General features: G+C 46.2%; 1 protein-coding gene across 1 annotated transcript in view; it reads right to left on the bottom strand.

Annotated features, from left to right (window-relative positions):
• The window catches only part of SLC6A11 (solute carrier family 6 member 11), a 126,321-nt gene extending 110,366 nt beyond the window's left edge, over nucleotides 1-15,955 (bottom strand). The window contains exons 1-4 of the mRNA XM_081072784.1: nucleotides 15,654-15,955; nucleotides 12,372-12,506; nucleotides 12,106-12,246; nucleotides 8,680-8,770 (exon numbers count right to left, since the gene is read on the bottom strand). Of these exons, the coding sequence (XP_080928910.1) occupies nucleotides 8,680-8,770; nucleotides 12,106-12,246; nucleotides 12,372-12,506; nucleotides 15,654-15,891 (605 nt within the window). The 5' untranslated portion in view covers nucleotides 15,892-15,955. The remainder of the gene's footprint in view (nucleotides 1-8,679; nucleotides 8,771-12,105; nucleotides 12,247-12,371; nucleotides 12,507-15,653) is intronic.
• Between the last annotated feature and the right edge of the window lie 8,880 nt (nucleotides 15,956-24,835).

Genomic DNA, 24,835 nt, shown 5'->3' with positions numbered 1-24,835 from the left:
AAAACTTGGAAAGGAAAAACGCAAATAAGGGGGCACTGCTGTATCATCTGATACGCAAACGTATCATATTCATAGAGCTGTTGTGTTTTAAATGCTTACAACAATATTCACAGTTTTTCCAATCCGTTAAATATTATTAAGCAATTAAAATGAAAAGGACACAGTACCCTGCTCAGGCAACAAAGTGAAGATTCAGATTTGCTTTGGTACATCTCCTGTGAGCTGGGAAGGGCCGCCCTGGCTGCTCCCTCGCAATCTCTGGTGTGGCAGAACTATTTCCTCTGTTCCTTAAATAGGACAGAGGGCCCCTTAAATAGGGCCCCAGGGCTTCCCTGGTCAGAAGGACTGAGCGGGAAGAAACCTCTCTCTCAGAGGAGAGCTCCTCTGTCCACTGGGGCAGCACACACAGGGAGAGGCAGCCCTGAAGGGCAGGGCCTCTGGAGAAACGGGGGCTGCCTGGGGGTACTCAGAGCGAAGAGGCTGGCTTTGAGTTCTGAGTATATAGGGGGGCAACTCCCAGTGTCTCCAATATTATGTTTGGATAATGGCAAAATGGAGCTCTTTTTCTTCTATCGCAAAAGGCTGATTTAAAAATTAAATGAGATAATGTTAACAAAAATAATTTGTAAAAGAAATAACGATTAGCAAGGTGAAACCAGGGGTGTAAATGGGGTGTGTCACTCAAACAAGAGGGATCATTATAACCCATGACATTTTTTCATTAGTATCAAAGAATCATGTTCCTGGTTTTAATTTTTTAAAAAATTCAAATAGTACAAAAGAAGTATAAAGCAAAAAGTAAAACTCTCTCTCTCTACTTCCTTGCTTACCTGCCATCCTACTCTCAGGTAATTACCATGGTTAATAGTTTCTTACGTATCCTGCCAGAAATGTTTTAGGGGACTAAAACATATACATATTCTTTTTTATACACATGACATTATATACAACATTCTGCACCTTGCCTTTTCCACTTAATTTTACCTTAGAGATCTTTTCCATATTCACACATTTTCTGCCTCATTCCTTTTTAGCAATTGTTGCAGGAATATACCGTTAACTTCTCAGTATCACATTTAAGAACATATCACATGCATCTCCTTTTCTCCAGACCATCACAAACAGTGGTGCCACTGACACTGCATATAACTAATGTGCCCATGCCTGTGGTACGGAGTTTCAGAAGTGGAATTGTGGGAACAAAGTATATGTGCAGCCCAAGTGCTGAGGGTTACTGTGAAGTTGGCTTCTGCTACGGACTAAAAGCCATGAGAGTTCAGGCTCCTTTGGACGGAGCCTGCCGTCTGCCCCAATCAGAAAACGCCCACCGAGGATGTGTGCAGGTAGAAGACACATCAGTGTAAGTGGGTAGTGCGGGGGTGTTAAGAGGTCAGGGGGGCAGTTCTCTTCTCGCCTCAGTGCCTGGCATGGCCAGGCAGAATCACCCTTGCCCTCCTAAGACAGATTCTGCCCATCTTTTCCGACAGGTGAGGGCACCACTCCCCACCCAGCCTCCCTCCCATGAGTAGAGATCTCAGCTTCAGGCACCTGGATCAAGCGAGTACCCCCACTGCCTCCTGCTGGCAGCCTGAGGGGTCTGTCTTAACTCCCAGATCTAATCATGTTACTACACACATGCTTTACCCTTTAAAGTCATCCCACAGGATCATTTCAAGCCCTTTAGAAAATCACCGAGATCCTTCGCGCCTGACTCCAGCTTCACTGGCCACTTGCTATTCCCCAAACATCCTCCCATTTCAAGGTCACTGCCCCTCTGGTCTACCTCAACCTCAAAGCTTGTACCTAAATCCAAATGGCTGGATCCCTCACTTCTCCCAGGTCCCTTCTCAAATGCCACCTCCTCAGAGAGGACCCCCGACCCTGTGACACTTCCTACTCCCTGCTTGCTTTTTCTTCAGGAGACCAATCCCAACTAAACCTAATGCTTTCTGCTTATTTGGTTTGTCTGTGCTGTCTATTCCACCAAGGTGAGTCTTTGTTTCATTCATGCTACATCCCAGTACCTACAAAGATACCTGACATATAGTAGGTGCTCAATAAAGACTTGCGAGTGACCAGATGTTTGGCCCCTGCCTACGTCCTCAGCAAAGTCTCCCACCATTATCTGGGTTCCAGATGCAGTAGCGTTGCCGGGAAAGTCTACAAGCCGCAACATACGACTTTAGGTCTCTGGGCTCTTGCCTGTGCTATTTTCTCTACCTGGCATGCCATTCACTCCCTCCACCGTCAATCACATGAACTTCTATTCATCCTGCAAAACCCAGCTAAACACTGCCAACTCCAAAAAACACTGCCTTCCCCAAAGCCCAGATATCTGGGCTTCCTCACCTTGGCTCCTTGCAAGCATCCTGCAGATATTTGTTGTCTTATATTTCAAAAACTCTTTTTATTTATTTTTACTTGCTAGCTCTCTCCACCAGGCTTTGTGCTTCTTCAAGAATCGGCAGCATCCGATTCTTTCTGCATACTGATAAGGTGCCCAGAACCCAGTAGGTGCTCAAAAGATAATGTTAAAAAATCCATCAAGGGAAGAAAACACACTAAGAGAGTTCTCCAGGTCCATTATGAGGGGCCAACAGACCTGGCTGATGAGCCTTCTCTAAGGATGTTGGAAAGTACCCATGTAGACTTTTGAAGACCTGGATAAAGTCTTCTTTGTAAAATTAGCTCCCATTATAGTAAGAATATACTAGTACAAAGTGTATGGCCTCATCTGATGCTCTGGCAACGTGAGAGGGACGTCCTATGCCCATCCCATTTTCACACAAGCAGACGGAGGCTCAGGAAGGCTAAGTGGCGCAGGGTCATGCACTGGGCAGGTGGAGGAAGCATGACCTAAACTGGGCTCCAGAATTGGCTGGCTGAAGTTCACGCTGTGGCTGTGCATTGGGTGCTGCACTGGGAGTGGGGCCATCAAAACTGGCAGAAGTAGACGGTGCCATGCAGCACTGGGTATTGACTTAGGGAAAGGGTCTCAGGGCGGGTGGGGGGAGGGAGTACTTCTGACTTTGTAGTCAGCACACAGGCTGAGCCTGCACAAGGCTCAGCTGTGAATCTGTAACAGCAGAGGCAGGGGCCAGGCAGGGCATGGAGCCTCAGGAACTAACTCGGGCACCCCACTTACAGCCTATCAAAGTCCTTAGCACAGGTTATCTCCTTTCATCCTCACAGCAATCCAGAGAGATTGGCACGGCAGGGAACAGGGCTAATCCCACACCACAAATAGAAAAGTAAGCCACAAACCTTCTCTTTCTGCGTTCAAACCTCCCCAAAGGGCCTAAGCCGTGCTGGGCCTGGTACAGGCGAGGACTTCTTTCACCCTCGTCTCCGCCTTGCAGGTGGGTGTCACCATCATTTCTAAGTTATAGACAAGGACACTCAACTGCAAGGGGTTAAGAAACATTCACTCATTCATTCACGCATTCAATCTCATCCGTTTCAACTAATATTTATTGAGCACCTAGAATGTGCTGGCAAGACAATGGGGAAGAAAACAGAGTAGTCCTTGCTCGCCTGGGGCTTACACATTGACGAGAAAAAAATAAATAAACACATGAGGATTTCAGCTAAGTACTCTGTAGACAATGAAACAGAGTTGTGGGGTTGAGAGGTACGAGGTGCTGATTCAACTAAATGATCAGGGAGGGCTTCCCAGATGACATTTGAATGAAGACTCCATGATAAGCAGGAGCCAGACACACAAGGATCTGGTGAGGGACCTTCCAAAGAAAGGGAACAACAAAAGCCTGAGACTGAGGCTGCGATACGCCCAGTATGGAGAAAGGACAGAAAGAAGGCCACTGCAGAGGAGGGGGATGGATGAGATGGGGTGGGGTGGGTGGGGGGTGGAACAACAGTCTGAGAGGGAGGCAGGGAGCAGCACCAGACCCACAGCGAGAATCGGGGTTTCACTCCAGCTACTCGGCCTCCACAATTTTGTATCCAAAGAAAATCAGTTCAAGTGGCCACATGATTTAGAAATGAACAAAATTAAAAAAAAAAAAAGGCACTCCTCAAGTGAAGATAAGCCAGAAAGACAAGAGCTGACCCTCTGAATAAAGATAAAGATATAGAACCAAATACCCCTTAGCGCTTAACTTGGGCTAAGCACACAATATGTGCTCAACAATCTGTTGGGTCAGCATCATGCAAAAGTGATTTCAATGGTATACACAGTGAGCATGAACTTGGTCGCAAAATCCTGGACTAACAGGACTCGAGGGCCTGAGAAATGGAAGTGAAAAACAGACCAAAGTCCACCTGATGTCACAATGCTCGTTACATACAATAGCACTCAACCCCACCACAGGACAAGGGTTCAAAATTTAGAACTGCAAACATATTTAGATAAATGCACAGATGCCAGATGTATCATGAGTTACTAAGGGAAATCAGAACAGCCCAATTTTGAAATGTGACGTTAGGAAGAAAAAGCTATCCCTGCCCCATCGACCCCTCTGCCCAAACCAGAATCTAGGAGTGATCTAGGGACTGAGTTCGTCCCACTGGTGAAGCCAGTAATTTTAATTTTAGCCTGAAAGGGAAAATGAACCTTCAAGACGGGGGTGAGTGGCGCCAGGTGCCCAAGGTGAGGGTGAAGCCCTGGCCAGCTGCGGGCAGGGCAGCGTCGCCTTGTAACTGATACTATGGTAACCTGAGGGCTTTCCTCATCGCTGCTTCCAGAGGGCTAGAACCGCATCTTACATTTCTGCCTCCTCCAAAAATGCAGTGTCCTTCCTATGTGCCCCAGGAGCTCAGACATTTGTCAAATGAACATGCAGACAGCCGAAGCAGTCTACTCTGGCCAAGCAATGTGGTGCCGAATGAGATCCTTGGAGTCAGAGGAAGTGGGAAAAGGATGACAGGAGCACACGGGAGATGTGAACCAAGGTAAGGCATCTGTGAGCCAGCCATGCCACCAGGACACAGTGACGGGAACTGGAGAAAAACCGTTTTTGAGGAAACCTGATCCAATACATGAAGGGCTGTCACATAGGAAACGAATGAGGCCTATTCTTTCCAAAGCCTCAGAAGTCAACTATCAGCTGAATTTAAGGAAGAGCGTCTTCCTAACAAAGTATCTGTCACACCGTGGTTAGTGGAATGCTAGCATGGGAGTGGGGGCAGGTAGAGGGGATTCCAAATGATTTCATAAGAGAATAAGTTTGAGAATTTGGGTCAAAGATAACAGATGTTCTTACTGAAGGGCACAGCTTTCAGTCCTTCTCAAATTGATGTGGCTCCAAATAGTTTTTCATAGGATGCTATGTACATCTCATAGAGTCTACCTTCCAAGCTCACCTCTGGGGAAAAGATGAATTACAGCTGTCTGACAATGGCATCTTTTGAGGGGTTGAGTGTCACACCAGCATCTGAGTGCTTTTAGGACGCAGAATTCAACCCTGCGTAGATGATACAGATGCAATCTGAATAGAAAACTAGAAGCATGCGTTCATTCTCCCATGGACTTTCGTCTTGAATGACCAAGTAGCCGGCAAAAAGGTCCAGTTACAGCTGACGACACAGACTCGCTGTCCCCTCCTGAATCTCGGTGTCCCAACGAATGGGCGACATGGATATTGCAAAAGAATCCTGGAAACATTCAGTGTTGTTGCCGGGAAGCTGAGTGACAAGATGAGTTCTTGCCAGAGTCCACTTTGACTCTCCTCATATAGTATTTTCAAGAAAATATTGCCCGCCTGCCTTCCTGCCATGCACCTATCCATTCTGTCATCATGGACTGCAGTTCTGAAATACGTAGACCCGCATTAGTGAGTAAAACCTGAAAAGATGCTGCTTTATGACTGCCTATGGGGGAATTCAGACAATAAACAAACACACTGCACAAACAATGATTTAGTTGAGGTTTTTCTACACGTTACAAAGGAAAATGAATGGTGCAAAACAATAGTAAGTTATACAGAGCCCTTGTACCGTGTGGGATTTTAGGATGGGTTCTCTAAGGGAGTACAGAGACCAGGTTTTGCAGACCCTCAAATGTGCAGGTCCAAAGTGACATTCCTCTTGGAAATCATTGCCCAATGGGGTAGGAAAAGGCTACACAGACCCACCCACCACAGCACTACAATGTCATATGGATCCTCTCTTTGAGACTATGATTGGTTAGGTGCGGGGAGGCTGGAGAATTTGCATTTCTACGCAGGTGACTGTAAAGTGACTACTCCATAGACCACATTGAAGTAGCGCTACTCCACCAGGCATTTGAAAAGACCTACATAAATGGAGAGCTACCCCATGTTCACGCACAGAGAGGCCCAAGCATAAAGATGTCAGTTTTCCTCAAATTAACCCATAAGTTCAATAAGTTGTCAACGAAAGTTCTCATCGAGTTGTTCTGTTCTTTATTGTTGTATTTTAACTTGACAAGCTGATTCTAAAATTCATTTGGAAAACAAAAACAATTTCGGAAAAGAACAAAGTCCAGGGGCTTGCCTTCGCAGCTCAAGGCTTACAATAAAACTCTAGAGGAAGTATTGACACACAATTAGCAAGGATCAGAACAGAGAGTCCCCAAACAGACCTGTGCTTTTAGGAAGATGGCATTACAAATCAGCAAGGAAAGGATGAACGATTCAGTCAATACTGCTGGAGAAATTGGTTTTTATAGTTTTAAAAACTTGATTCCTACCTCATATCATAAGCAAAAATAAAATTCCAGGTAGATTATATTCATAAATGTGAAAAGCAAAACTTTATAACTCTTAGAAGAAAATACAAAGAATTTTTACAACTTTGGGGTAGGGAAATATCTCTTAAGTAAGACACCAACTGTGCAAACCAAAAAGATTGACAAATTTGACTTCCATTACATAGAAACCCCCTACATGCAATAAATAAATAAGAAAAGCCATACACTAGGAAAAGCTATTTGCAACATAGATACTAATATCTATAATGTATCAAGATTTCTTACCTATGAGAAAAGACAAACTATCCAAAGAGAAAAGGATATGAACAGGAAGCTCAGACAAGGAAACCCAAATAGAGAAACAAACAAACAAACAAAACATGAAAAGATGCTCAACCTGACCAAGTAAACAGAGAAATGCAAATTTAAATAGTGGGATACCATTTCATACCCATTACACTAACAAAACTTAAAAACTCTGACCAGACCAATTGCTATCTATTATGTGGATAGAAATTCTTGAACACTCGTTTGGAGAAAAAAATAGTCCTTTTAGAAAGCGATTAGACATTACCTGGTAAAACCGATAATGCATGCACCCTCCACCCAGCAATTCCACTCTTAAATAACCTAAAAACCTTCACTTATGAACACAGGGAAGGATGGATAAGACATTCACTCAATGTGCTTCATAACAGTGGAAAACGGGACCCTCTAAATGCCCATCCAGTGGAGCTGGCTAAATACAATGTATTTAGTTATACATTGACATTTACATAGCAGGAAAAAAATGCATGAACCAAAGCTACATGTATCAGTAGAGATACATCTGAAAATCAATACTGAACACAGAAACAAACTTGTAAAAAAGGTAAGTAATGGACACCATGAATATAAAATTTTAAAACATGTGAGAAAGACCTAGGTACCCTTTGGGATTTATATATACATACAGTACAAACAAGAAAATGATAAATCTAAATTCAGCACAATGACCTCTAGAGAGGGAAGGAGAGGGATGGTACCTGGGAAAAGAATAAAAATCACTGATAAATCTACTGCCTCTCTAGACTACCGTTAATCGGAATTAGGGTAGGGAAGGTTCTTCAACGAAACCAGACTTTTTCAGATTAAAAAGCCTCAGAAAGCGTTTAGCCAGCCTTCACCTCATAGAGGAAACCTCTTCAATACCCTGGGCAAGGGATCCTCCTACCTTTACCACAGACGCTCCTAAGTCAGTGCTGTTGTGGACAGTTACGCACAGTAGGCCCTGTACAATCTGGAGCACACAGGTCAGTGTTAATGACGCCCCCTAGGGCTGCGCAGCACAAGCCTATGGGGCAGCCCCATAACTCCAAGGTCATAGACCCCTTTCAAACACTGAAATAATATGCCCATCTCCTGGAAAATGCCACACACTGTAACGTCAGTGGATTCAGACACCTCTCCAACGATGGTCAGCAGCAGCCTTACACCGGTCAAATGCTTTTGGGGATGAGTGCTCACAGCCTTCAGAAATATTTGCAGATGCTGTGAGACTAAGCTCTTCCTGAAACACATTTGAAACCTGCCTCTTGATAACCTCCATCTATTAAAGTTGATCTACTTCCTTTCCGCATGACACTTTAGCTGCTGAAAGAAAGCTAACCTGTCCCCCTTGGAGATTTCTGCTTTCCAGGCTAAACATACTCTCGACTTAGCTTACTGCAAACATCTTCACTCTTTTTAAAAATGAATTTGTAAAGTGGCCACCGTTTTACCAAGCACTCCTTACCCTAATAAGCAACAATAGGCATGTGGACATGTCATCCAAGAACAAGAAAGCATTTATCTCAGCTGTCCCTTTTGGAAATCTCTAAAAATCTCCACTCTGGCTTCCAATGTATTCACATGCCCACAGAAGCCAGGAAGTGTGAGGCTGGAGGAAGGGCCAGGTTTTTTCCTGCAATGTTAGCTGTGCAGAACCAGGACGGAGCCCCCACAGGTTAAGGGAGACATGTTCCACTTACTCCCAAAACTCCATGACGGGGGAGGTGGCGTTCTGCAGGGACACATGGCTGTGGTTGCTCACGTTCAGTTTCTGGAACTCCACACAGTTCTCTACAGTGGAAACAAGACAAGAAATACAAGAAGATTAAGCTCTGCGAGAGCTGGATCTTGAAAAACATTCAGAGCCGATGATGCAACCAGGTGGTTTTATCTCACCGCTCCAAGTAAACACGCCTCACAGAACACTGAGGGTAAAAATAAAATCAATAACTGACACACAGTTTGAGAGTGAGGCTTGGTCTGATTCAAACAGAAGGAAAGGCTTTTGGGGCCGGGCCCTTCTCTCTCTCTCTCATCCTCGCTCAAGGTGCCCTATCAAACTCTTCCTGCCTTGTTCCCAAATCTCCTTTCCTTTTTATCCACTTCCCTGTTGAAGGCATGTCCATGGAGTTTCCATTTTGCTCAGGGGTCCCAGGAAAAATGCGGGGGACTAAAGGACTGGGTCCGTCCCCAGGGCAGCAATGCAGCTGAGACTCAGTTTCCTTTCATGTAAAAAGAGGCTTACCTCACAGCTGCCTGTAAGTATGTGATGACTGGATGCAATGACGTGAGCTTCCCCGTGCAAAGGACCCCTAGCGTCTTCTTCATTCTCTCCCTTACTAACTCAGTGCAAGAAAGGATTTGTTGAAGGTCTCTCCTCATTTCGTGAAACTTGATGACCAAAGGAGATTTGAATCTCAGGTAAAAACATCTAAGAGCTCATCCTTTAAAACCCAGAACCACCCGTACAACCCTCCTCCAGGAAGCCTTTCCTGATCTCCCTCTCCTGAATTCTAAGAAAGTTAGAATTGAAAGGCCCTCCAAGGAATCGCCTCTCATTCCCTTTATTTTGTAGAGGAGGACTCTAAAGTTCAGAAGTAATCAAGTGACCCCAACCCACACCCTCTCCCAGCTTTACAAATCACCAGCCTGTTAGGGGCAGAACTGGGAAGCACCTCAGCCAATGTTCCATCCCCTTTTTCCATGGTCATTGCCCAGTTCTGTCTGCGATCACGGGACCCGTGCCTCTTTATAGCACCCTTCTGTTTACAGAGCTCTCAGCGACCAGACAGTGAGCTCCTGGAGGGAGGGTGGGCCTCCTGCACCGACAGTGGAGCCCCTGGGCCCAGCACAGTGGCCAAAACTTCTCACTTCTCATGTGTGTGTGAACCCTCTAAACTACATCTCTGGGGGCGGGAAGCACCTCCTATACATGCTGTTCCACACACTGCCCGTGTTCACATGCCTTTAGAGAAAGGAGAGTGAGGAAGGGAGCTTTGTAGTCCACTGGAGAAAATACCCCCAATCGTCTCCTGCTTCCCACTCCACTTGGCAAGTGCTAACCATATTCTGAATGGAAGGGTCCACAGACGGTCCTGAGACGAGTATGGAAATTTGATATTATAGGCAAAATACCTAGATGTGCCCTTGTGCCTTTTTCCAGAGATAGGAGTCCTTGCCTTTGATCAGATTCTCTAAAATTGTGTTTCTTAAAATTTTTTTCTAAAGTAAAAAAATTTCTCAGACACCCAAGGTTGACAAGGTATTTTTATTAAGATGATATTTAATCATGTACAAATAAACAATGAGTTATAAAGTCTTTCTGATTATAGTATTCATACAGCTATGAAACCAGAATTTATAAAATACCAACTAAATTACAGACCCAATACAATTCAAATGATAGCGTAAAATATATGTGTAAGATGATGGTATTTTGTGAAATTAAATGGATTTCCCAACAGAAAAAGGAATGGACAGGTAGGAGGCAGGGTCTATTCTGTTCAGCTTGCCTAGTCTTCCACAGGCTATTTGAGACTCAACTCTATCACCATTTTTCTCTGGTCATACTTTGCAAAACCTTTATTCCTACAGTCTGTTGTGTTCTCAACTGGATGTCACTTAGGCAGTACTAATGCACCGTTGATGAATTAAATCTCTCTGCTCTTCTTCCCTTGGCTGCCGTCATCCTATTTACCAAGAATACATCTTACATTGTAAACATGCACAAAATCAGGCATTGAAATCTCCTGACTGTCCTCAGTGAAAAGGCGGCTGTACAGATGATCAAGGACATGTGTATATTTTTAGAGTATCCGCCACATAAGTACACACAATTAAATTGTCATGGAAGACTCACAGGCTTCCAAGAATATATCTTTGAAGTTTAGTTTGATGAACATCTCTGTGAGGTTCCTGTCCAAAGAAAGGCTAAGAGCCAGGACCCTAAAGTGAAACAGTGAGACCTCCACAAAATGCGACAGGCAGGTGAGCAGGGCAAAATCTTGCAGAACTAGAAGCTGGTTCATAGCACTTTCTAGACCTGCTCTTCCTTCGGCTGGTGATCGACATGCTAACAGTCTCACTGTAGCTCAGCCTTCAGGATGACAGGCCACTTTCAAGGACAACCTAACCACATGAATGGGGAATCGCTTAAACCATGTATGCCTATTTCAGTCAAAGGGCAGTGGCTGCCTGGAGCACCAGGGGAAGGGTTGTAAGGCCAAGACTAGAATCAAAAGGACAGAGTTCTAGAATTGATTAGTGATGTCTGCTCTAAGCACTACCACGGTAGACAGGAGTTGGTACGTATTTGCCTTCTCTGGATTATAAGACTCAATCCTCATAGGAATACAAATTGAAGAGCAAACAGTATATTACTAATCTAGTAAGTTAGAGTAATACCTAAAATAATCTAAAAAGTTATCCATTCAAGGGGGGTGGGGTGGGGTTGGTGAGTTCAAATACCTACCTAGGCTGGACAGATAAAGTAAATGAGCAAAGTGGACTGGCTGGGGACTGTGGCCTCATCCAAAGGCAACAGCCGCTTCTTAGCTACAGACATTGCTATCAAGCGAGACTGTGGGAAGGTGGGTCTGGTGTTGGCAGTACTTTTCAATTTTTCAAGAGAAGTTGGAAATCTGGATTTTCATGCGAAGTCTTCTGATTTTTCAATTTAGGCAACCAAACACATTCTTGAAATTTGCTGGTTACTGATTTAAAGCCTAATTGGCCTATAGGCCCCCTGTCTGCAACAGCTGATGTAGTCCTTCATTTTACAAAGGAAAATCTGACACCCGGAAAGGCAGGGCTGGAATTGGAGCCTGAACCCCTCACATCCCCACTCTGACCCCAAAGGGCTCAGTTTCTGTGTTTGGCAAAGCAAGGCAAAAGCATCACCATCTTCTACCCGTGTCAATTCTGGGCCAGAGCTCAGAAACTGAGCCCATTCAGGACTGCAACCCACAGAATGGACCCAGACCCACTGCAGAACTGACCTCTAGTTTCAGTGGAATCTGGACTAATGGTGAAAGGCCAGAGGCCAGGATTGGTCTCCAGCACAAGGACACACCCCCAATCCCAGGTCCCCCAGCAGGACGAGCAGAGACCCACCCTGGGGGCCATACCTGTGTTCCACTCATGCCCACAGGTGGCCCAGGGGAGCTCAGTGGTGAAGCAGTTGCTCAGGTAGAAAATGGCCCATGCCAAGATGATGATGTAGTACACATTGAGATGGGCCTCGATCACCTGGGTTGCATAGCCAATGCCTGAAAGAACAAAGGAGAGGGAACAATTTGAATCTCTCTCCACTTTGTTAAAATAGCCTCAGTTACTTTTCATAGCCTCAAATCACCGGGGCATCATTTTATTTTCTGATTGACCCAACCCTTACCTTCAAATAAAGGGCAAATTTTTCTCCAACATGTAATGCCACCTTCACTTGTGAATTGTCCCAGAGCCGTTTCCAGGAAAAAAACAGGAATTCCACAGCAAATAAAAAACACCACATAGGGAATCAGGAATGCTCCTGCAAGAATGTAAAATAAGGGAATAAGGTTAAAATTGTGCCACCATTTCATGTTCAGCACAAGCACCTACTACAGACAGGACAAAATGTTCTCTAAGCTTGAGTTCAGGTTGCCACTATGAGAACCAGAGTCAGACAAGGTGGCCCTGGTTTGTGCTCTCAGCTACCTAGTACTGCAAGTAATCCACCTCACATTCCCCCTGCCTCAACGTCGTCATCTGTAAAATGGGGCTCTCATACCTAATATCTGTACCGCTTATCTCAGAGAATTATTGTATAGCTAAGATGATGATGTAAAACAAAGTGCTTCATTTGCTTGATTCTTATATTTATACATTTCACCCTTCAGCACAGGTAAAATTCATTCCCTCCCTGAATGCTGCATCCTTCTTTTTTCATTCTAAAGTAGCTTCAAAAGGCCAGGTAAGGGGACATTTTCTTCTTATTTACTTTGGATGTGACCTGCAAGATAACTTTTTCATACAGAAAGGCATCCGTAAGGAGATACGCAATGAGCCATACCAGGCTCGTATACCTGAGGCCCAGGTATAAAGTTGAGTTATAACGAGTTTGCAGCAAGACTCTGTCCAGAAAGGCTGGCTTTGGATCAGTCTGAGAAAAGACCACTGGAAGCCTTAGGGCTCCTGTCTTGAAACACAATACCCATTGCCTGGGCCTTTCTGTGAAACAAATTCAATTACGGAGGTGAACATGAGCTGTTACAACCAGAAAGGGATTTTTCCAAATCCCTCATTCTCTCTCCTGTCTAATAACAAAGCATGAAAACACATGCTATCCCCCACTATCTGATCTCACAAATGAAGGCTTTACCTGAAATTGCTTTTTGCTAAATGAAGTCTCTTTAACCGCAGGATCAATAGCAACAATTTGGATTAATCTTGATAGTAGGACCATATCTAACAGGTTTTGAAAGGTTCTTAGCTTTTCTGGGCAAGACACTATTTCTGAAGTTTTACATTGAGAAAGAAGTACTTTAATCTACTGTTGGGATCTATGAGTAGAGCTGTGTGGGCATTTTTAAAAAGGTAAATGGTTGATAAACAGATACCCCCAAATGTATAAGGCTAAAAGTATATGAAAGGGGATAAGAGGGTCTGTTTGCTGCATCTAAACCTAAGTGATTTAAAAAAGCTGTATGTTCCCTAATATGCTGTAATTTACCTGTGAATCCTCTAGAACCTAACAGATGACACTTTTGAAAGCCTTTTGGCCTACATATTCACAAAGCTAGTAATCGTTACAATAACTCAATAACTAGCTTAATTAAACCAGGATATCTGGTTTACCCAAAGGAGACTCTTGGCAAGTTAGAGTTAAAAAAAAAACAAAAAAAAACTCACTTTTAAATTTTACTCACTACAACCTTTTTATTTATTTATTTATTTATTTATTTATTTTAATTTATTGGGGTGACAATTGTTAGCAGAATTACATAGATTTCAGGTGTTCAATTCTATATTACATCATCTATAAATCCCATTGTGTGTTCACCATCCAGATTCAGTTCTGAGCCAAGAATAATATATCCAGCAAAGATATCCTTTAGATATGAAGGAGGAATAAAGACCTTTTTATTTTTAATCTGTGGCAGAATTTGTAATTAACCCAATTTACCCTGTTTTCTGCTTTTAGGAATGCTTTTAGTTTTGGCATAACAACTTCCTGTCTAAAAACGGATGTTAAAACAATTTTTGCCTGGGACTATCCTAAAGGGTTTCCGGAAGTGTCTAAGCAGACATGGCAGCTTATAAAGGCTGAATCTGCAGAGAGAGGCAGGATTCACAGCTGAGGGTGCAGGGCCCATTCAGGGTCTCCGAGTCCACTCCCTCTGCGCCTTTTGCCAAGCCACCAACACCAGCGGCCACTTCATTACCAGTGCAGAGCAGGCTTGGAGCAGCCTGTGCCTTCAGGATGAATGTCTCCAAAGAAAAGGCTCAGGCCAACCAGTACCCTTCTCGCTCTCCCTGCAGCTGCTCGCACAGGAAGTTCTGGCTCCATGCAGCCTTAAAAGTGTGGTCCCTGCCAACCAACTCTGAGCCACCTTCATTGGGATCTGGGGATCTACTGGTGGGGTAGGGGCACAGCAAAGACAGGGAGGGGTACATAGACACAGACTTTTCCTTGGAGAAACAATGCCACCCAATAAGGTTTTAGAAGGCCCGTTGCCTTGGCCCTGCTGATAATGACAGGTGGGAACTCCTGAAATCTGGAGCCTCTCCCTTCCTTGAGCTGGGCGATTTGAGGATTACTGCTGCATCTCCACCAAACTTACTTGGATATGTTGTCACTACAAATTCTGTCATCATACCCTCCATGCAATCTCTAATCATCTCTTAAACATGAGATCAGTGTTGCTATCTGTCACAAGTGACTGTGAGACCAGTAAAAGAAACTGCTTGGTGCCAATTCTTCCACCAGAGGCCGGAAAAGAGGCCCTGGAGAGTGCCATAAGAGCAAATGCAAGACTGGGTGGGAAATTAAGCAGCAGGGCCTACCCTAAAAGTTCTTCGTGTTGTTGCTCCAATCCCAATTTTTTTTTTTTTTTAGAGAAGGTTTTGGTGTCAGAAAGCCATCTTTATCTCTTATTAAATCAGTGACTTCTCTGGCCCTTAGTTTGCTCATCTGCAAAATGAGTATAGCATGGCCTACAGGGGTGACTGTAAGGACGAAATAGGATGACGTAGGTAAAGTTTAGGAGGGAGCCTGGTATTTCAGTAAGCACTCAAAACCCCAGCCGACGCACATCATGATCCGAGTCCCTTTCCTTCAAGGTGGTTTCCAGTTAGGAAAGCTGAGGCTCAAGGGGGCGGTCTCCTGAGCCAAACAGCAGTTAAGGTCCCAAACGTAAGGGTCCCGGTCTCGGGCTGAACCTCCCGCCGGGACGACAGGCACCTGCCAGGCCCAGCCCCGCGTGCCCGCTGGAGGCACGGGCAGGTGCGAAGCGCAGGTGCGCATGCGCGCTGGGAGGGCGCGCCTCGCGGGGCGAGCTCACGGCCAGGCGGCCCCGCGCGGTTCCGCACGGGGTCCAGCCACACGCAGGCGCGGGGGGGGGTCTCGCGCCCCCTCCGCCCCGCCCCCCCGGGTCCCCCCCCCCCCGCATTGCCCTCCCGCCGCGGGCCGCCTCACCTCCGCCGTTCTTGTAGCACAGGTAAGGGAAGCGCCACACGTTCCCGAGCCCGATGATCTCCCCGGCCACGCTCAGCACGAACTCCACCTTGTTGTTCCAGTGGCCGCGCTCGTGGACCGCCTTGTCGCGCGGGTCGCGCGCGGACCCCGCGCCCCCGCCGCCGCCCGGCGCCTCCGCGTCCCGCGCCTCGTCCGCGGCTTTCCCGTTGCCCAGGGGCAGCGCCTTCTCCGCCGTCATGGCCGCGCTGCCCGCCTCGTGCGCCGGCCGGCTGTGCGCCGCCGCCCCGGGCGGGCTGGCTTTTCAGGAGGCGCGCGCGGGCGGGCGGGGGAGGCAGGGGGTGGAGCTGAGGGCCGGGCCCACGCCGAGACGGAGCCCGGGGCGCGGGAGCCTGCGAGCACCTCGCGCGCCCCGCGGCTTGCGCGCCCCGCCTGTCGTTGACCTGCCGAGTGGGGGCGCCCGCTCGGGCCTAGGTTGGGTCCGGACACCAAGCCCTGCAGTTCCACCATCTCTGTCGCCTCCGAAGGCGTGGGCCTCGGTGTCGCCTCTCTAATAAGAGAAGTGGGCGCTAGACCAGGTTTCTCCGACTTTAATATGCACACCTGTCACCTGCGGGTGTCCTTCAGCTGCAGATCCTGGTCTTAGTGGGTCGGGCCGGGCTGGAGTTTTGCGTGTCTCACAGGCGCGCAGGTGCTGGGACTGCTGCTGGTCCAGCAGCCACACGTGGAGGGAGAAGGGAGTAAAGAAACTCTTGGTTTCTTCCTAGTACTCTGGGACTCAGCTCCCCAAGGGTGGGGACATCTCCAAATCTTGTTCAACCTGGTGCCCCCTGCTCTAAACACGGTGAATCAGGATGGTGGTGGATCAGGATAGTGTCAGGAGGCAGACAAATCTAAATTGAGTCATATGCTGCACCTGTCTCAGTTGTGGGAGGTCATCTGACCACTCAGCCTCAACTGCCTGATCTGCGAAAGGGAATACCAGTAGTGCCTTTCTTGTGGGGCGTGTGGAGTTCATGAGAAATGCTCATAAAGCACTTAGTACATTGGAAGTGCTCGTTGGACATTAGCAATTAGTACTGTCACACACGGTGTAGTCACACACATACACACATTCGTGCATCTTGATTCATGTCCATCTCTCCACTCAGTTGTCAGGATGCTATACACTGTCTGGTTCATTATAATAACCACAGAGCCTCGTACACGACCTGGCACATAGTAGGGGCTCAGTAAATATTTGTGAAGGAGAGAAAGAGGAAGGAAGGAAGGGAAGGGTAGCACAGAAGGGAAGAAGAAAAGGGAAAGAATGTTACATCTGTAAGGGGCCACAAAGATAGTCAGATCCACCTCCGTCATTTCACAGCCCTGGAGAAGTCCAGCATATGAGCTCTTGCTAAGCCACCCGCCGTGCTCTCCATCCATCCCTTGGAGCTCCTTCTGGGGCTGTCTCAGGGAGAGCCTCTCTGTCGTAGCCTTCAGCCTCTCCTTTCATTCTGACTTAGCTGCTCAAGTCTCTCCCACCTCTTTCCCCCAAAAAAACCCATCCTGCCACCATCTTCCCTTTTCAGTCTTCCTTCCTCCCCTGCCCCTCACTGTCATATTTCTTGAAAGAGTAAGTTTACATGCTGCAGGCCCTGTCTTCACCTCCCACTCATTCCTCAGCCCACAGCAATCTGGCACCCACCGCCACCACTCCTCTGAAAATGCTGTCTGTGAAGCTCTGGAAACCCTCTTAATGTGGCAAATCCTACAATTCCTTGTCCATCCCCATTCTGCCTGACCTGTAGGTAACTTTCTGCCCTGTCATTCCCTTCTTTCCTTCTTAAAATTCACACTTACATGATTTCCTTGACACTGCCCACCTCAGCTGCAGTTTCTTTCTCTGCTTCTCTGATCTTCCTTTCTCTCCTCTTAAATTTGGTCTTTCTCATGCCTTTAGCCACCCAATTAAATGCTGATGGCTCCCCAAACTTGGCCCCTATATGCTGTTCAGGCTATGTTCAAAAGCAAAGATCCTGCAGAGTGTTAAAGTAAACTGAATTCAGGTAGATTTAGGTTCAGATCCAGGCTCTGCCCTTCAGGAGATGTAATCTCTTGCCTCAGCCCCGCCTATGCCAAGTGGGGTTAATATTAGTTCTGACCTCATGGGGTGGGTGTGAGGGCTAAAAGCCTTGAGCACAGTAGGTGCTCTATGAACAGTAGCTATTATTTTTATTGTGGTGAAAATGATTGTGATATCATTCCCCTGCTTAAAAGTCTTCATTGGCCCTTCTTTTCCTACAGGATAAAATCAAATTGCTGACCCAGGCGTTCAAAATTACCCCCCAGTCAGATCATCCCAGCCTTTCCTTCTAAATTAATGCCATTTTTCTCCCATGCTAAAACTGCACATCAGGACTTTCATTTCCTTTCGGGTGATCCTCAATGCTACAAATAGGATGGGCAATAAAGGAAGGAATTCGTCTTTGACTATGACAGTCCCTGCACACAGTAGGCACATAGTACCTAGGAGTCCATTTGTTAAATGAACAACTACATCAGAAGTTAGAGACACATTTGCAACTCTTATTATTGCAATATTAAGTTATCACCCCAGAATCCATGTAAACCTCCTTCGAATCTAATTACATATCACTTTGTACTGCTGTTGAACATAATTAGCTCCAGGAATTGACTTCCTCTGAGCAGCTATGATTCTATGAGACCTGCTTGGAAAGTAACGTTGAACCAGCATGAAAAGGCGGAGGAGGCTGGCCATCCTCTGGTGGGGACCTGGGCTCAGTTCAGCCAATGGGTAGTTCTGTGGCCTTCGATACATCCCCCAGCTTCTGAGTTTTGGTGTCCTCACTTCATTAACATGGTCCTGATTAGCCTCATTGTCCAAGGTGGGCTTAGACGTGAAGCAAGACCACATACGAAGAAGAACACTGTGCATATACTAATATCCCAAATTCGCCTCTCAAGTTTTAATGTTTCCCTTTATGAAAGTTAACCTGGTCAATTTCCAACTGTTAGAATTTAGTAAGTATTTAAAGTCCATCTCTTGAAAAGGCTTAATCTGTTTACTCGGTCCTTATCCAGAAGAGCTGACATCTCCTACATCACATTGGAGCCTTATCTCTAAATCTTTTCCATTTCATTTTTTGTTGAGGTGCAGTGACCTAAAGAGCACACGCCCATGTCCATAGGGTGGGGCAAGGGGAATACCAGCCATTTCTCATTCCAGAACTGATCCTGATGTCACACAGCATAATGGTGACGGATGTGGGCCCTGCAGTCAGCTTTCCTGCATTCACAGCCCAGTTCCACCACCCTGGCAAATTACTCTGAGCCTCAGTTTCTTTCTCTGTAAATTGAAGGTATTAGTGCTGTCTACCTTTTTATTGTTATAAGGGTTAAATGGGTTAGTATTTGTGGAGTGCTTGGATTTGTACCTAAAATAGACACATTTGTTAAGTGAATATCTAAATAGTCCTCAGCGAACAGGAATGTCATGACTCCCTTATTCTTTTCTTGGGCATGTATTCTAAGTCTTTCATCTTCTGGAAACAGCAATTGCTGTCCTGAAGGCTCATTTAAACTTCAGCATTGTTCATTCATTCATTCACCCAATGTTTATGGCCTTTCAGTCATCTTCAAGACACTTTATTGATCATAAAGGTACAAAGCCAGGTACAAGGCCTGTCCCCAGTGGCATACTGGAGCCAGCTCATACTCTAATGAGAGCCGATTATTAAGTTTTCAGGGATTTTGTAAGCCACGATTGTTGGTAGCTTGAAACCTGTCGTGGTTGTATTTACACCATGGAATCTCTCAGCTACAAATTCTCCTCCACACTTCATACCCGACCAGTGTACTGGCCCACCATTATGGAACAGTGGGGGAGGCAGATATTAATACTAAACAAGCAATCACAGAAATGGATGGAAGTTTGGAGATTCTGGTATATGTTGCAGTGGAGAGGTCTCTGGTGCTAGGAGAGCTTGTAACTGAGAGATCTGACCTTGTGAAGGAGACCAGGGAGGGAGGGTTCCCTGAGCAAATGACAGACGAGCTGAAGCCTGAAGGGACAGGCGCAATGAACTGGATGAGGAGGGAGTTAGGGGTCCTGAAAGATGATCACCGGAACGGATGCTGGAGTGTGGAACAAGATGTGCCCGAAGGGGAAACATTTTTAGCAGTTGGTGACATGAGCATGTTTGCATTAGGAGATTACTGTGGCCACAGTGTGAAAAGTAAATTATGGTGCAGGGTGGGGGTAGTGGAGAGGCTATTGCAGCAGCCCAGGCATGAGATGATGGCAGCTCAGACAAGGGACATGGCAGTGGAGAGGGAGAGAGGAAGTTAGAGTAGTGAGATGGGTGTCGGGGGCTGGGAGGGTGGGGAGTCAGGGGCAAAACCCACGGGACTTGACCCGGGCTGGATATGGAGGGTGAGGGAGGGAAGGTGTCAAGTCTGTCTCCTCAGTCAGGGGCACTCTAGTGTTTTGCTGCGGGGGTGATGGGTCTGCTTCACTTTGTGCTGATGTGCCCACTGCTGGCTCAATCACAGAGTGAGAAACCGGAACCACTGGACCAGTGCACTCTCCTCAATTGTGGGAATGGCTGCTGGGCCAAAAACCTATGTGCCAGAACCAGGATCAAAGAGAGGAAGCAAAGAGGCGTCAGGTACCAGAAAGAACTTCCTACAACTCGTCCATTCCGAATAATCTGCCCGGAAAGTGGTGAGCTCCTCGGCACTGGGCATGCAGAAGTGCCAGCTGGCCTGGACATGGCAGGAAGACCGTGAAGGGACCTAGGGTTGGGGTTTCCCAATCAGGAGAATCTCTGAGAACAATTTTCTGCAAAAACCTTGCCTCATTGCTACCACCATACTTTTTTCCTGATAGGTTTCCTTTAATGATCCCAATTCTTCACATTCCTGTATCCATGCTATTCGCCGTGGAACTCTGCAGGACGCTCCCAGCACCAGAGTCCAGTCATCTGACTTGCTTTGGCCACTAGAATGAAGAAGTGCTGATGTGCCAGTTCTGAGCCTCATTTCTTCTTACCTTGTTCTGCGTTTGCCGTCACCCTATGAAGAATGTTTCGGGTTAGTCCAGTGGTCCAGGAGGAAAACAAGATACCCACAGAGCAGAACTGCCCCCGCAGAGGTGCCCCCAGACAAACCAGACTGAAGGAGAGGCCTCAGTGACCTACGGAGGCACAAACCCAGCCCAGCCCAGCAGAGATCAGACCAGCCCACCTCCCGCTTCCTGACTTAGGAGCTACAATAATCAATGTCTTATTTTGAGCCACTGAGCACCAGTGAGGCTTATACACTTTTGCTCATGTACTTCCCCTTCTTGAAAGCTCCCCTTTGTTCATCAGACACAGCACATTTTCTTAAGCCCAGTTTAATGCTCACCTTCTTCATGAATTCTAAAATGATTTCTCCACCCTCTAAATTTCCAGGGCTCCTTGATGACCATAACTTCTGGGTTGAAACATCATTTCACAACCTTGACACACTTGACTTAGGTCCTACCCTGGCCAGATTACTGTAGAAACCATCTACCTTTAATGTCCTCAGTGCTGGTTCAGGGCAAATCTTGACTGGCACAGCCAGAATTAAGATTGAAGGATGGGCAACCCTCTTAGTAGCACTTCCCTTCCCTCGCCCCTAGCAATCTCCCTAAGCCTTTACTCCATCTGCTTATTTTATGCCACAATGCCTATGATAGCCTTCTTTTGAAAGAAGGAAGTACTCTAAGAACTACTTGATTTTCCACTGAAAATCAATTCTATCTGTATAGTGCAATACATTGAATGATTGGTCCAGACTCTTCACTCTCCCATAACTGTGTTCTCCATCTTCACTCTTGCTGTGGCCCCACGGTGGGCAGATTGTGCTTCTGAGACCTTGACTTTGGGCTTGGCTGTGTGGTTCACATTAGTCAAGCAGTGGTGTGAAATGTGCTTGCATAATTGGCCTTACCCTGTTATCTGTTGACATTACTATGAGAAGAATATACCCCTATTGCTGCTGCCCCACCCCGGCCTGGGCCCCAGAGAGAGACAATGGAGCAGAGATGAGCCAGTCAAACCTCAGACCTGCAGCCTGGAGCACAGCTGCCCCAGCCAACCCACAGTCACGGGAGCGAGAAATAAATGCTCACTATTACATGCCGCTGAGATTTTGAGGTTGTTATGCAGCAAAAGATGACGGATACACTGATGCCCGGCTGTGCTCGGGCCCTCCTCTACCCCGTCTCGGTTGTGCTGCACACACCACTGTGGAGCAGGGATGGTGCTGTCTTTATTCTACATGTAATGAAACTGAAGCTCGTAGAGGTTGAGCAGCTTGTCCAACATCACACCGTGGAGACAGAATTCAAACCCAGTTCTCTGACTTATCCTCTATGACCGCCCAGGTCTGCCCCAGTCCTCTCCTAGCCCGTGGTTTCACCCGCATGAATGTCGTCTTTCCCTGTTTGATCTCGGTAGAAAAAGGAAAGGACAAAGGAGAAGTTCACATCCTCTTCCTCACGTCAGCCCGAGAACATTAGCTCTCAACTTAATCATTATATCCTGGATGTTACCCTGGGAACAGCAGTCCCCATCTGGGAAATGCTGTCCAAGTTCCAACACTCATTTCACACTTGGACTCTGAGCTGTAGTCTTTGTGGAGTTGAGCAGCATCTGCATGTGTGAACACACGTGGTTTCCCAAGTTCTGAGTTTTCCTGTGTTTATATCTGATCGCCTCAATATCCTGGCTCAGAAGTCTAAAACCAGTGGCATGTTAGACATCCACATTTGCCCTGGTGGGGCTTCCAGGACCATTGCATACCCCTAAAGCGGCACCATTCACATGGTCCCTCTGGAGTTGGGTAGCTGGTGGCCCTGATCCTCTTGTGACAGATGTCAGTACTGACCGCAAGTTTACCCAGCTGGTAAAATGCCATGCCCGCCACTGGCCCCCGATATACAGTGCCTTGTAGCTATAAATCCTAGTTGTACAGATATTTTCTAGAGAGGATCAGAAACTAAGAACTAAATGACTTAAAGATACATACAGCCCCAAATCATAGCTCTCTGGTTCAGTTTCTCTGATAAGAGTGCCACCCCACAACTTTCTTTATTGTGACCCACTATAAAAAATATTAATGGAGGGAACTTTCAAAGAAAATTTCCTGCCCTAACATCCTCATCCCAGATAGAGGCCTACAGTTACCCCTAAAACCAACAACTGTGATGGAGGGTCTGCCGCGTGTGTGTCGTGCAATGTGCTAAGTGATGGCTCAGAAGTGGTTTTGGTCTCTCAATGAGACAACAAACAATAATTCAGCATGGTGGGCACTCGAAAAGAGATGAAAATCTTATGGAAGGAAGCACAGAGCCCTTGAGGTATGTGCTGGAATTCAAGTTGGGAAAGGAGAGGAGTCTGTGCCAGGCAGAGGGCACAGTGTAGGCAAAGGCATGGAGTTGTGGAAGTGCCCGGTGGGCGTGGGGGTGCCAGCTACCTAGAACCGCGCTGTCCAGTCGAGCAGCCACCAGCCACATGTGGTTACTAAGTGCCTTAAATGTGACTGGTCCTGATTGAGGTGTGTAATGGATGTGTAATGCACATTCTAGCTCTTGAAGACATAGTATAAAAAAGAGTGTGAACTCTTTTTAAATATTGATGATATTTTAAAATATTGATTATATGTTGAAATAATATTTTGCATGTATTGAGTATGATGTTGTGATTTATAAGAAATTTATATCTGGTCATTCATATGACCAAATATATTCCATAAATATCTTTTCCATAAATATTTGGCCTATGTCGATGGTTCCTGGCTCACAATTCCCAAAACTCTCGGAATTTCCGGAGTGAAAGTAATGGAAACCTCTTTTGTCATACTATTTGGTCTCTTGTCCTCAGTTCCTGAAATCCCTTGGGAACCATAAAGGTGAAATAGGTGTCTTGTTATTAATAACAAGCCCCTTTCCACCACAAGTAAGTTTATGTTAATGAGATGACGGTTGGAAAAAAAAAAACTGAGGATAAGGGCTGGTTGCCAGGGCTGTCAATCGTTCATAGAGGTTGGAACTTTTTGTCCCACCTCCTGATGTCTGGGGAGGGGAACCGGACTGGAGATTGAATCAGCCACCAATGGCCAATGATATAATCAAGCATGCCTGTGTAATGAAGCTTCCGTAGAAACCCAAAAGGACAGGGTTCAGAGAACTTCTGGATTAGTGAAAACGTGGGGATTTAAGGAGAGTGGTGCGCCTGGAGAGCATGGAAACTTCACTCCCTTTCCCCATACCTTGTCCTATGTAGCTCTTCCATTTGGCTGTTCCTGAGTTATATTCTTTCATAATAAACTGGTAATCTAGTAAGTAAACTACTATTTCTCTGAGTTCTGTGAGCCACTCTAGCAAAGTAATCAAACCCAAGGAAGGGGTTGTGGGAACCTCTGATTTAGAGCCTGCTCATCAGAAGCAAAGGTTACAACCTGAATTTGCCATTGGCCTCTGAAGTTGGGGGCGGGGGGAGTGAGAGTGTTGTGGGACTGAGCCCCTAACCTGTGGAATCTGGTGCTCTCTCTGGGTAGATAGCATCAGAACTGAGCTGAATGGTAGGACACCAGCTGGTATCTGAGAATTGCTTGGTGGTGGAAGAACCCCCCAACCTGCCCCACCACTTGAATTGGTGATCAGAATCATTTATTGGTTAAGTCAAACATTAAAATTAATTTTGTTTCTCTTTATACTTTTTAAATATAGCTACTAGAAATTTTTATATTCCTTATGTGACTTATATTTCTATTAGACAGCGCTGGTCTAGAAAAGCTGGGGGAGTTGAGGTCAATACATTCAGATTTGAGGCTTTAGTTAAGGCGTGGGTCAACGTGAGCTGTGGACACACCCAATTTGCCACACAACTCACAGTACCAGCCACTCGCTATTTTATGGCACCCAACCTCTTCATGCTTATGTTCTCTGCTTGGCCCCTGAAGCTGTTGTACTTTTGATCCTGCCAGGAGCACCTATGCAGTTGCCACATTCCCCAGAGGGGCATCCAGAGTGTTGAGTGTCCCAGCTTTTCTAGACCAGTGCTGTTCAGTTGAAATACAATGGGAGGAAGTCCAGACTCTCGTTCCTGGGCTGCCTGGGGAAAAAGTTGGTCCATGCTGCAAACCCAATCTGA

This window comes from Rhinolophus hipposideros (genome assembly GCF_964194185.1).
Source record: "Rhinolophus hipposideros genome assembly, chromosome: 14".
Taxonomy (NCBI): domain Eukaryota; kingdom Metazoa; phylum Chordata; class Mammalia; order Chiroptera; family Rhinolophidae; genus Rhinolophus; species Rhinolophus hipposideros.
Note: the sequence above shows the minus strand (reverse complement) of the source record. Positions and strands in the feature narration are given on the sequence as shown.